The sequence below is a fragment of the Gymnodraco acuticeps genome, unplaced genomic scaffold (genome assembly GCF_902827175.1).
Source record: "Gymnodraco acuticeps unplaced genomic scaffold, fGymAcu1.1, whole genome shotgun sequence".
NCBI lineage: Eukaryota > Metazoa > Chordata > Actinopteri > Perciformes > Bathydraconidae > Gymnodraco > Gymnodraco acuticeps.
In genome coordinates, this window is record NW_022990173.1 from 170,242 (window position 1) to 183,709 (window position 13,468).

General features: G+C 46.3%; 1 protein-coding gene across 1 annotated transcript in view; it reads left to right on the forward strand.

Moving 5' to 3' along the window:
- Positions 1–13,468, forward strand: part of cep350 (centrosomal protein 350) — a 132,710-nt gene that overhangs the window by 109,990 nt on the left and 9,252 nt on the right. The window contains exons 38-39 of the mRNA XM_034217728.1: positions 308–661; positions 1,808–1,987. Coding sequence (XP_034073619.1) covers positions 308–661; positions 1,808–1,987 — 534 coding nt within the window. The remainder of the gene's footprint in view (positions 1–307; positions 662–1,807; positions 1,988–13,468) is intronic.

Genomic DNA, 13,468 nt, shown 5'->3' on the forward strand with positions numbered 1-13,468 from the left:
ATGCATCTTGTTTTGTGACATGCGCACTGAAGAGACTTGCAATTATTTGCCCTGGACTTCTGCTTTCAGACGTAGTTAATTACTAAGTTATGTTCCTATCCGATAATAATCCAATTCAGAGGCAATAATGTAATACATTATTTGATGTATACATTATATATTTATATAGTTACAACCGGCCCTTTGAGTGCAACCTTTATGCGAATGTGGCCCACGATGAAATTGAGTTTGACACCCCTGCTCTAAATGATCTTGTTATAAAGTGAGCATGGTTTTAATGTTTTTCTTTCTACGTCCTTCCCCACAGGAGAGTCCGATCCTGGGGGTCAGCGGGCAGGAGGAGCTGGTGAAGCGCCTGGCGGAGCTGGAGTTAAGCCGTGGACTTCTGGAGGATCTGGGCGACGACCAGGACTGGTTCGATGAGGACTTTGGCCTCAGCTCCCGCAGAGAGCAGCAGAGAATCAAACGGAGGGAGGAAGACGAGGAGGAGGACGAGGAGGAGGAGAGGCTGGGGAGGTTTTCATCATCCCTGGGGGGTTTTATCTCATCCTCAGGGGGGGAGCAGCAGGTTAAGATCCCCCCCAGACCTGAGCTTCCTCTCCCTCTGCCTCCAAAACTCCCCGAGCAACCCGCCATGGTGGTTCCTCACTCCGCCACCGAGGTGAGGAACAGTTTTTAAACCGTATTTGATTTTGTCTTAAAGGTCACCTATTATGCAAAATCCCCTTCTTCATGTCTCTTCTACATCAACATGTGTCTCCTCTTCTTCTTGTCTCTTCTACATCAACATGTGTCCCCTCTTCTTCATGTCTCTTCTACATCAACATGTGTCCCCTCGTCTTCATGTCTCTTCTACATCAACATGTGTCCCCTCTTCTCCATGTCTCTTCTACATCAACATGTGTCCCCTCTTCTTCATGTCTCTTCTACATCAACATGTGTCCCCTCGTCTTCATGTCTCTTCTACATCAACATGTGTCCCCTCTTCTTCATGTCTCTTCTACATCAACATGTGTCCCCTCGTCTTCAAGTCTCTTCTACATCACCATGTGTCCCCTCTTCTTCATGTCTCTTCTACATCAACATGTGTCTCCTCTTCTTCATGTCTCTTCGACATCAACATGTGTCCCCTCTTCTTCATGTCTCTTCTACATCAACATGTGTCCCCTCTTCTTCATGTCTCTTCTACATCAACATGTGTCCCCTCTTCTACATCAACATGTGTCCCCTCTTCTCCATGTCTCTTCTACATCAACATGTGTCCCCTCTTCTTCATGTCTCTTCTACATCAACATGTGTCCCCTCTTCTTCATGTCTCTTCTACATCAACATGTGTCCCCTCGTCTTCATGTCTCTTCTACATCAACATGTGTCCCCTCTTCTCCATGTCTCTTCTACATCAACATGTGTCCCCTCTTCTTCATGTCTCTTCTACATCAACATGTGTCCCCTCGTCTTCATGTCTCTTCTACATCAACATGTGTCCCCTCTTCTTCATGTCTCTTCTACATCAACATGTGTCCCCTCGTCTTCATGTCTCTTCTACATCAACATGTGTCCCCTCTTCTTCATGTCTCTTCTACATCAGCATGTGTCCCCTCTTCTTCATGTCTCTTCTACATCAACATGTGTCCCCTCTTCTCCATGTCTCTTCTACATCAACATGTGTCCCCTCTTCTTCATGTCTCTTCTACATCAACATGTGTCCCCTCTTCTTCATGTCTCTTCTATATCAACATGTGTCCCCTCTTCTTCATGTCTCTTCCACATCAACATGTGACGTTAAAACCTTTGCATCTTGAATCAGGTGGAGAAGATGGTGCACGTCGCCACGCAGGAGATCTGGGAGAGCTCTGGCCTGGGGAGGGAGGGGGGGGCACGGAGCCTCGCTCAGATGCCCACCCCCCAACCCTCGCAGGAGTATCTGGGGAGGAAGGAGGCCGGCAGCCAGGAGCAGGAGGCAGTCTGCATCCACAGCTACAGAAAGGTGAGGAACTCACAAAAACATCATATTTAGCCCACAGAGAAATGCAATGTGTATTACCGTAACGACCCGAATATAAGACGACCCCTCTTTTTCAAGACTCGTTTTTGGAAAAATACCTTTTTGAAGACCAAATCTTGTTGAAAATAATGATAACACACATTGTGCTCAAATGTGCCGTCTATTCGTCCCATCAGACGTCTCCTCATTCAGCTGCGTCTCCTCTCACATCACGTCTTCCCAGCTGCCATCCATGGCATTTGATACGCAGCATTTCTTGAACCCATTTATGATGCTCTCTCGTAACTTCGCCTCTCTTGTTTATTAACTCGCCTACTTTTAATCCACTCTGTTCCAGTTGTTCCCTGTGTCTCTCCATCTCTATCTCTCCTGATACTGTTACCGTACTTTAAGACGGTGTCTCGCTTGGGGAAACACTCACAACATCATCTGTTGTTGTGACTGTGTAATTACATCAAAAAGTCTAGACCCCGAATATAAGACGACCCCTTTTTTCAGATTAGGGAAAGAAACTCGTCTTATATTCGGGTCAATACGGTATACCCCAATCAGTAAGCTTAAAGAGAACATCCTCGACTACTGGCGAAAATCTGTGGGAGAGAAAACTCCCTCTGGAGGAACACAGGGATTTTAGCCTCTGCAGACCATTTACATGCACTAGAAATCTATAGAACACACTACAGGAAGCAGAATAGGGCCTCTTTAACTCTGGGTTGAGTTATTTAATATCAGCAGAATGTTGCACTAGTGATGAATATATACGCCTGGGTTCTATTAAAACCTCGACTGAGATTCTACCAAACGAATGTACCGGATACTATTCTTAAAGGAAAACTTAAAGGTCACATGTCATGGCCATTTCCACTGATCATAATTCCATAGTTGAGGTCTACTAGAATAGATTTATACTGTGCAATTTTCCAAACTCACATTGGTTTCGCATACAGCATCTCTGTAAAGTACGTGTATTCACTCTCTCCACTAAACGGCTCGTTGCAGCTCTTGCCCCCCCCCCTCGCTGTGAGCCCAGTGTGCTCCGATTGGTCGGGACCAGTCGGGACGTTGTGAATCGCGCTGAGCTCCGTGGAGGTGTGATTTCCTTGTTTAGCGATACACAGCCAAACACAGCCAAACTCACCCTGAGCACACACCAGGGTTCGTACGGTCATTGAAAACCTGGAAAAGTCATGGAAATTGAAATTGAAAATGCAAATTCCAGGCCCTGGAAAAGTTATGGAAAACAATATTTTTCCCAAAGTCATGGAAATGTAACTAAAGTTGCGTCAAATATAATTTACATTTAATCTAATCGCTGAAATAATCTGCGGTCGCGAGCTGTTCTGTGCCATCATGACGCGCATGGTGTTATTTTTTAATATATGAAGCGCGAGCTGTGTGCTCGAGTCTTCCTGCCTGTCGGCTGAACTCTGCTGCTCCGGGATGAGGGTCAGCTACATTATCTACGGTGCGTTCGTTAACTGTGCGGAGTCACTGCGGCACAGACTGAGCCGCTGGTGAACAGCTGTTAGAACGGGCCGTTCAGGTGTTCAGAGCAGAGCGGCAGAGCGTGATGTGAACTGGAACGTTTTTCTGTCGCAATATTATTTAAGGAATCGTTGAGCTAGCTAGCTAGCATACATTGTCACTGTCTGCTAACGTTAGCTTTAGCCTTCGTTTTCGAATAGTTTTTTTCATAGGCTATAAACAGAGGTGGTATAAGTATAGATCTTGTACTTGATTAAAAGTAGAAGTACTCAGATCTTATACTTTAGTAGAAGTAGGCTACTCAGATCTTGTACTTAATAAAAGTAGAAGTACTCACATCTTGTACTTTAGTAAAAGTAGAAGTACTCAGATCTTGCACTTGAGTAAAAGTAGAAGTACTCAGATCTTGCACTTGAGTAAAAGTAGAAGTACTCAGATCTTGTACTTGAGTAAAAGTAGAAGTACCAGAGTGTAGGAATACTCTGTTTCAGTAAAAGTCCTGCATTCAAAATGTTCCTCAAGTGAAAGTAGAAAAGTATTCTCATCAAAATATAGTGAAAGTAGCGACAGTAAAAGTAGTCGTTGTGCAGATTGGTCCATTTCAGAATAATATACACTGAACAAAAATATAAATGCAACACTTTTGTTTTTGCTCCCATTTCTCATGAGATGAACTCAAAGATCTAAAACATTTTCTATCAACACAAAATAACCATTTCTCTCAAATATTGTTCACTAATCTGAAAAAATCTGTGATAGTGAGCACTTCTCCTTTGCCGAGATAATCCATCCCACCTCACAGGTGTGGCATATCAAGATGCTGATTAGACAGCATGATTATTGCACAGGTGTGCCTTAGGCTGGCCACAATAAAAGGCCACTCTAAAATGTTCAGTTTTATCACACAGCACAATGCCACAGATGTCGCAAGTTTTGAGGGAGCGTGCAATTGGCATGCTGACAGCAGGAATGTCCACCAGAGCTGTTGCCCGTGAATTGAATGTTCATTTCTCTACCATAAGCCGTCTCCAAAGGCGTTTCAGAGAATTTGGCAGTACATCCAACCGGCCTCACAACCGCAGACCACGTGTAACCACACCAGCCCAGGACTTCCACATCCAGCATGTTCACCTCCAAGATCGTCTGAGACCAGCCACTCGGACAGCTGCTGCAACAATTGGTTTGCATAACCAAAGAATTTCTGCACAAACTGTCAGAAACCATCTCAGGGAAGCTCATCTGCATGCTCGTCGTCCTCATCGGGGTCTCAACCTGACTCCGGTTCGTCGTCGTAACCGACTTGAGTGGGCAAATGCTCACATTCGATGGCGTCTGGCACGTTGGAGAGGTGTTCTCTTCACGGATGAATCCCGGTTTTCACTGTTCAGGGCAGATGGCAGACAGCGTGTGTGGCGTTGTGTGGGTGAGCGGTTTGTGTGTTGTGAATCGAGTGGCCCATGGTGGTGGTGGGGTTATGGTATGGGCAGGCGTATGTTATGGACGACGAACACAGGCCACTCGATTCACAACATTACCCTACCCCTACCCCTCACACCAGATACTGACTGGTTTTCGGACCCCCCCCAGACCCCCCCAATAAAGCAAAACTGCACGTTTCAGAGTGGCCTTTTATTGTGGCCAGCCTAAGGCACACCTGTGCAATAATCATGTTTTCTGATGTCAATGTTGTGAATCGATTGGCCCGTGGTGGTGGTGGGGTTATGGTATGGGCAGGCGTAGGTTATGGACGACGAACACAGGTGCATTTTATTGATGGCATTGTGAATGCACAGAGATACCGTGACGAGATCCTGAGGCCCATTGTTGTGCCATTCATCCACGACCATCACCTCATGTTGCAGCATGATAATGCACGGCCCCATGTTGCAAGGATCTGTACACAATTCCTGGAGGCTGAAAACATCCCGGTTATTGCATGGCCAGCATACTCACCGGACATGTCACCCATTGAGCATGTTTGGGATGCTCTGGATCGGCGTATACGACAGCGTGTTCCAGTTTCTGCCAATATCCAGCAACTTGGCACAGCCATTGAAGAGGAGTGGACCAACATTCCACAGGCCACAATCAACAACCTGATGAACTCTATGCGAAGGAGATGTGTTGCACTGCGTGAGGCAAATGGTGGTCACACCAGATACTGCCTGGTTTTCGGACCCCCCCAGACCCCCCCAATAAAGCAAAACTGCACGTTTCAGAGTGGCCTTTTATTGTGGCCAGCCTAAGGCACACCTGTGCAATAACCATGCTGTCTAATCAGCATCTTGATATGCCACACCTGTGAGGTGGGATGGATTATCTCGGCAAAGGAGAAGTGCTCACTATCACAGATTCTTTCAGATTTGTGAACAATATTTGAGAGAAATGGTTATTTTGTGAATATAGAAAATGTTTTAGATCTTTGAGTTCATCTCATGAAAAATGGGAGCAAAAACAAAAGTGTTGCATTTATATTTTTGTTCAGTGTATATGATATGTTTTATAATGATTGATCATGAAAGTGTTCTCAAAGCTGGTGAAGGTGCAGCTAGTTTGAAGGACTTTGTATACTGCAGGGTAGCTGGTGGATTTACTCCAGGTGGAACTAAAGTCTGATTCAACACTTGATTAGATTTCACATCATTCATCCACATCTGTGAAGTAACTAAAGGTATTAAATACATGTAGTGGAGGAGAAGTACACCATGTACCTCTGAACTGTAGTGGAGTCGAAGTACACCATGTACCTCTGAACTGTAGAGGAGTAGAAGTACACCATGTACCTCTGAACTGTAGAGGAGTAGAAGTACACCATGTACCTCTGAACTGTAGTGGAGTCGAAGTACACCATGTACCTCTGAACAGTAGAGGAGTAGAAGTACACCATGTACCTCTGAACTGTAGTGGAGTAGAAGTACACCATGTACCTCTGAACTGTAGTGGAGTAGAAGTACACCATGTACCTCTGAACTGTAGTGGAGTAGAAGTACACCATGTACCTCTGAACTGTAGTGGAGTAGAAGTACACCATGTACCTCTGAACTGTAGAGGAGTAGAAGTACACCATGTACCTCTGAACTGTAGTGAGTAGAAGTACACCATGTACCTCTGAACTGTAGTGGAGTCGAAGTACACCATGTACCTCTGAACTGTAGTGGAGTCGAAGTACACCATGTACCTTCAGGTTCAGGTTATTTATTTGTACCCGTAGGTAGATTGTTTGCAGAGGAAAAAGACAACGGTTCCATCCTGACACTAAAAAGTGTGTTGAGTTTATGAACTTAGTTACTTTACACCAGTGGCTATAAAGATAGAAAGACTAAGCCTTGCACAGAGGCATGAAAATACATTTTCAAAATGCTCAACAGTGCTGCCAGAATTATAAACTGACTGCTACACAATTAAAATAAATGCTTTTATATATTTCTATTAGATGTGACTCTTTAGCGTTTCTGTTATTATTAACACTGCTGCTTTAGTTGTTCTGACTGCTAACATCCTGTTATTCCTCATTTTATTTTAAAGCCGATATTCCGTGGGGTCGGGGGCTCGGATCCTTGTCACCTTTTTCATACCTGATGACTTTGCATCCCTGACTACAGTTGCTTTAGCGTGTAGAAGCTAGTAAGCCTACTATTTGATTTGTTTTAGATAGGCACAACATGTTTCATATGCAGACCTTATTTTCCTGTTCCATGTTCAAATAAACCATTTTCAGTGGTCATTTTTTTTGGACATGGAAAATTAGGTAAAGGTCATTGAGAAGTCATTGAAAATCATTGTGAAAAAGTGTATGAACCCTGACACACAAAGTCACAGCCGAAGTAAAAACAATAAGTGTGGCTTGATATTGAGTAAGAAAAAGGTTGATAAACGCAGAGAGAATGGGTCTGCAGAGAGAATGGGTCTGTAGAGAGAACGGGTCTGCAGAGAGAACGGGTCTGCAGAGAGAATGGGTCTGCAGAGAGAATGGGTCTGCAGAGAGAACGGGTCTGCAGAGAGAATGGGTCTCCAGAGAGAATGGGTCTGCAGAGAGAACGGGTCTGCAGAGAGAACGGGTCTGTAGAGAGAACGGGTCTGCAGAGAGAATGGGTCTGCAGAGAGAATGGGACTGCAGAGAGAACGGGTCTGCAGAGAGAATGGGTCTGCAGAGAGAATGGGTCTGCAGAGAGAATGGGTCTCCAGAGAGAATGGGTCTGCAGAGAGAATGGGTCTGCAGAGAGAATGGGTCTGCAGAGAGAATGGGTCTCCAGAGAGAATGGGTCTCCAGAGAGAATGGGTCTGCAGAGAGAATGGGTCTCCAGAGAGAATGGGTCTGCAGAGAGAACGGGTCTGCAGAGAGAATGGGTCTCCAGAGAGAATGGGTCTGCAGAGAGAATGGGTCTGCAGAGAGAATGGGTCTGTAGAGAGAATGGGTCTGCAGAGAGAATGGGTCTGCAGAGAGAACGGGTCTGCAGAGAGAACGGGTCTGCAGAGAGAATGGGTCAGCAGAGAGAACGGGTCTGCAGAGAGAACGGGTCTGCAGAGAGAACGGGTCTGCAGAGAGAACGGGTCTGTAGAGAGAACGGGTCTGCAGAGAGAACGGGTCTGCAGAGAGAACGGGTCTGCAGAGAGAACGGGTCAGCAGAGAGAATGGGTCAGCAGAGAGAATGGGTCTGCAGAGAGAATGGGTCTGCAGAGAGAATGGGTCTGCAGAGAGAATGGGTCTGCAGAGAGAATGGGTCTGCAGAGAGAATGGGTCTGCAGAGAGAACGGGTCTGCAGAGAGAACGGGTCTGCAGTGAGAACGGGTCTGTAGAGAGAACGGGTCTGCAGAGAGAATGGGTCAGCAGAGAGAATGGGTCTGCAGAGAGAACGGGTCTGCAGTGAGAACGGGTCTGTAGAGAGAACGGGTCTGTAGAGAGAACGGGTCTGCAGAGAGAATGGGTCTGCAGAGAGAATGGGTCTGCAGAGAGAACGGGTCTGCAGAGAGAATGGGTCTGCAGAGAGAATGGGTCTGCAGAGAGAATGGGTCTGCAGAGAGAACGGGTCTGCAGTGAGAACGGGTCTGCAGTGAGAACGGGTCTGCAGAGAGAACGGGTCTGTAGAGAGAACGGGTCTGCAGAGAGAATGGGTCAGCAGAGAGAACGGGTCTGCAGTGAGAACGGGTCTGCAGAGAGAACGGGTCTGTAGAGAGAACGGGTCTGCAGAGAGAATGGGTCAGCAGAGAGAACGGGTCTGCAGAGAGAATGGGTCTGCAGAGAGAATGGGTCTGCAGAGAGAACGGGTCTGCAGTGAGAACGGGTCTGCAGAGAGAACGGGTCTGTAGAGAGAACGGGTCTGCAGAGAGAACGGGTCAGCAGAGAGAATGGGTCAGCAGAGAGAATGGGTCTGCAGTGAGAATGGGTCAGCAGAGAGAACGGGTCTGTAGAGAGAACGGGTCTGTAGAGAGAATGGGTCTGCAGAGAGAATGGGTCAGCAGAGAGAACGGGTCTGTAGAGAGAACGGGTCTGTAGAGAGAACGGGTCTGCAGAGAGAACGGGTCTGCAGAGAGAACGGGTCTGCAGAGAGAACGGGTCTGTAGAGAGAACGGGTCTGCAGAGAGAATGGGTCAGCAGAGAGAATGGGTCTGCAGTGAGAATGGGTCAGCAGAGAGAATGGGTCTGCAGAGAGAATGGGTCTGCAGTGAGAACGGGTCTGCAGAGAGAACGGGTCTGTAGAGAGAACGGGTCTGTAGAGAGAATGGGTCTGCAGAGAGAATGGGTCAGCAGAGAGAATGGGTCTGCAGTGAGAATGGGTCAGCAGAGAGAATGGGTCTGCAGAGAGAATGGGTCTGCAGAGAGAATGGGTCTGTAGAGAGAATGGGTCTGCAGTGAGAATGGGTCAGCAGAGAGAATGGGTCTGCAGAGAGAATGGGTCTGCAGAGAGAACGGGTCTGTAGAGAGAACGGGTCTGCGGTGAGAACGGGTCTGCGGAGAGAACGGGTCTGCGGAGAGAACGGGTCTGCGGAGAGAACGGGTCTGCGGAGAGAACGGGTCTGCGGAGAGAACGGGTCCGCGGAGAGAACGGGTCCGCGGAGAGAACGGGTCCGCGGAGAGAACGGGTCCGCGGAGAGAATGGGTCCGCGGAGAGAACGGGTCTGCAGAGAGAATGGGTCTGCAGAGAGAACGGGTCTGCAGAGAGAATTTCGCCGCGATCCCAACTGTCTGTTATCAGCCTGCAGCCCGGGAGGAGAGATCAGCAGAGCTGCCTGCACTGAGTGTGTAAGGAAGTCCGTGGATTGGTCAATTTGGACCAATCAGCGGGGGCTTAACGTAACGGCTCCGCGGACGTAACGTAGCGGCTCCACGGATTGGTCCATTTCGTTCCGGGTACGGTTGACATCATTGAATCAAATGGACAGTGACGTTTCTCCAACGAGGCGTTTTGGGGAGGTATTTTCTGTGTTAGAGTTTTACTCGCTACAGGGTGCACTTTGAGGGTTTTGACTCTGCAGACCGTTTACATGCAGAAAAACCTTCATAACACAAGGGGACGGGTACTAACCAGAAAAGCATGCTATGTCACCTTTAAGGCAAGGCAAGTTTATTTATATAGCACCTTTCGACACAAGGCAATTCAAAGTGCTTTACAAAAATGAAAGACATTAACAAAATGGCATTTAAAAACAGTCATTCAAAAGCTAAGATAATAAAAGAAAGTTACAGTGCAGTCTAAGATGTGAATAGTTCAATTAAAAGCAGCGACAAAAAGAAAAGTCTTCAGCCTGGATTTAAAAGTAGTCAGAGTTGGAGCGGACCTGCAGGTTTCTGGGAGTTTGTTCCAGATATTTGGAGCATAATAACTGAACTTCTCCAGGTTTAGTTCTGTTCTCTGGGGACAGAAAGCAGAGCAAGAAGACCTGAGAGATCTGGATGGTTCATCAGTTAGCAGCAGAGCAGAAATGTATTTTGGCCCTTAACCATTCAGTGCGTTATAAACCAGCAGCAGTATTGACTAGAGTGAGTGAAGCAGCAGAGAGCCATTCAGTACCATGCAGTGGAAAAAGCTGAACTGCAGCTCTTACTCTGAGGTCGAAGGCCAGACCAGTTTCCATTATCCAGCAGATTCCTCTCTGATTAGCACGTTGATATTTCAAGAATATCTACCAGCTATAGCAGACATGTCCCTCTGCTGCCGACACACTGACTCTAGTTCAGGATGTTTCCTCTGTTGTCAAGCGCTTTGCTTTAAAGGCGAAAAACACCTTTAAGGAAGTAAATACTCCTGACACTTTGACAATGATGTAACTCTTAATGCTCCCCTAACATGGGATAACTCAACCTGAGTGTCTCCTGCAGCTTCAGGCTCAGTTTAATTTAAACAGCCTAGAAAAGTGGTTTAAAGGTCAAAGATACTGGTTGATAAAGCATTGAATGCTTTAGGCCCAAAATACATTTCTGGTAAGTAAGTAAAACTTTATTTATATAGCACCCTTCACAACATGAATGTAGTGCTTTACAGTATACCAGGGCTATTCAATTAGTTTGGAATGGGGCCGGTTGATGAAAACGATCCAAAGCAAGGGGCCGGGAAAAAGATGGCTTGAAATATGAGCAATCATATTAAGAGCTTCAGATACAGTAAATACTACAACAGCATAGTGGAGCGCATATATTGTGTTTAATGCAATCAAACAACATAGCCCCAAGGCCTTTATAGATCTAAATGGCAAGTTCAGAACTCAGTAGGCCGACATGTGAAGCTGATTTAACCATCAACATCATATCATTTGATTTAATTTAGGAGAAATTATCTAACCGTTCACGCAGAGATGCAATAAAGGACAGTTTGTCACTACAGTAGCTAGTAGGTGGGTTCGAAACCCGAGCCCGCACAAGTTTTCAGGCAATGTCTTCCCCTCTATCTCTCAATGTAACACCCTCTCTGGAATAAAGGCACTCAATACAAATCTTAAAAATAATAATAATTTGATGATTACTTTTTAACATTATACTCAAAGGGCCAGTAAATATCACCCCGGGGCCGGATTTGGTCCGTGGGCCGCCAATTGAATAGCCCTGCAGTACACAATACACAATTCATAAAATGTAGAAAAAAGCATAAAACACAGCAAGTAAAACATAGGATAAAACACCAATGAAAAACAGCTACTAACTCGCCTCCTCTGACGCCCCAAAGGCCTGTCGGAAAAGGTGAGTCTTTAGCTGCCCCTTAAAAATCTCTATTGAGGCAGAGGCTCTTATGGCGCGTTTCCACTGCACGCTTCCATTACAGTTTAGGAACTGGGGCAGTTACTATAGTAACGCAGTGTAGGCGGAGCCGTGACTGTCATCTTCAATGAGAGCCCCAGAAAAACAACACAGCCGTTAGCTGTTAGCACTCAGAGCTCACAGCTCCTCATATCTGTTCAGAAACTAGACAGAAGTTAAACAAGTACAAACCACAGACTGCCTGTGTCATGGAGAATACAGTCGCTGGTTTATTTATGTCGGTATAGGCCGTTGTTGTGAGTGTGGACGGTCGGAGCATATATAACGTTAGCTTAGCCAAGCTCCATTTAGAAAGCACGCATTTTAAAAAGGTGTTTCTCTGCTGTCTGTCTGCAGACTTGTCAAAGCATTAATTCATGGTTTTTACTAACCGGTATCAGTATGTTGTTACTTCGGCATCATTTTGAAACGTGTATTACAATTAAATCACGGTCAAATATGTTCATCTTGTTGTAGTTGTAGCCCCCTGCCAGCGATTCTCTCTCTAGTTTAGCATACTCAGCCCGACTCAGCCCTGGTTGTTCCTGGCCCTAGAACCACGATTTAGTCGGGCCAGAAAAAAGGTGAAAAAGTAGCCCCGTGCCAAAACTAGGCCAAGTTGAAACGCAACCAAAAACGGGCCCCGCTCGGCACGCTTAAAGCGAGCTACCCGCTGCAGTGGAAACGCGCCATTAGTGTCCCTTAGGAGGCCTTGCTCAGAGGACCTCAGGGCCCGGGTCGTCCTGTGAGGGTGGATAAGGTCGTTAATGGAGGCTAGGGGCTTGGCCATGGACAGCTCTATATGTAAAAACTAGGGATGCTACGATCGCCAATTTTGGGGCCGGAATCAGTATCGGCCAATACCGATCGCCGATCCGATCGAGTGGGCGGGGCCTAAATGGAAGATTTAAACATCACTTTAAATCTTCCATTTAAAGTGATGTTTAAACTCAGTTAATGGGGCTCATTCACTAGAGCTTCCACGAACAACAATCAACTTAATTATTACATTCAAATGATGTACATTATTCAAGTTTACATTCACTTTGGAGAATAACACGGGAGAAATGAGCGGAAGCTCTCTCCCCCTCTCTCTCCCCCTCTCTCTCCCCCTCTCTCTCCCCCTCTCTCTCCCTCTCCTGACAGCCTGTCTGTATCTCATGCAGCTCACTGATCCAGTAATGAGTGACCCGAAAGTGAAGCATAAATATATGTATAACTAGTTTAGCTTGTTCCAGAGGTAGATCAAATAGCTAAGTGAGTTAGGTCTAACACTCAGTGTGTGTTCCGCTCACCGGTCCGGCGGGCGGAGCTGCAGGATTTCTGCTTCACACACTCGTTGCATACCACTATTTTACTGTCTTTTTCGGACACCTTAAAATAATGCCAGACCGGTGAAGCCACTTTGGCGAGCTTGTTTTGCCGCACACAGAGAAAAGTGTCATGTATTTTACGTCATGCGATCGGCTCTCGCGATCGGCATGTTTAGAGAGCACCGATCGATCGGTGGAGAGTGAGTATCGGCCGATCTCGATCGGTGACCGATCGATCGGAGCGTCCCTAGTAAAAACCAATACCTTGAATTGGGTTCTGAGATGGATAGGGAGCCAGTGCAGGGCAGAAAGGATCGGAGTGATGCTATATCAGGGTGTCCGCGGGGTCTTAAAAAGTATTAAAAGTTGATAAATCAATTTAGCGAAAATTAAGGCTATTAAAAAGTATTAAAAAGTATTAAACGGCATTTTCCA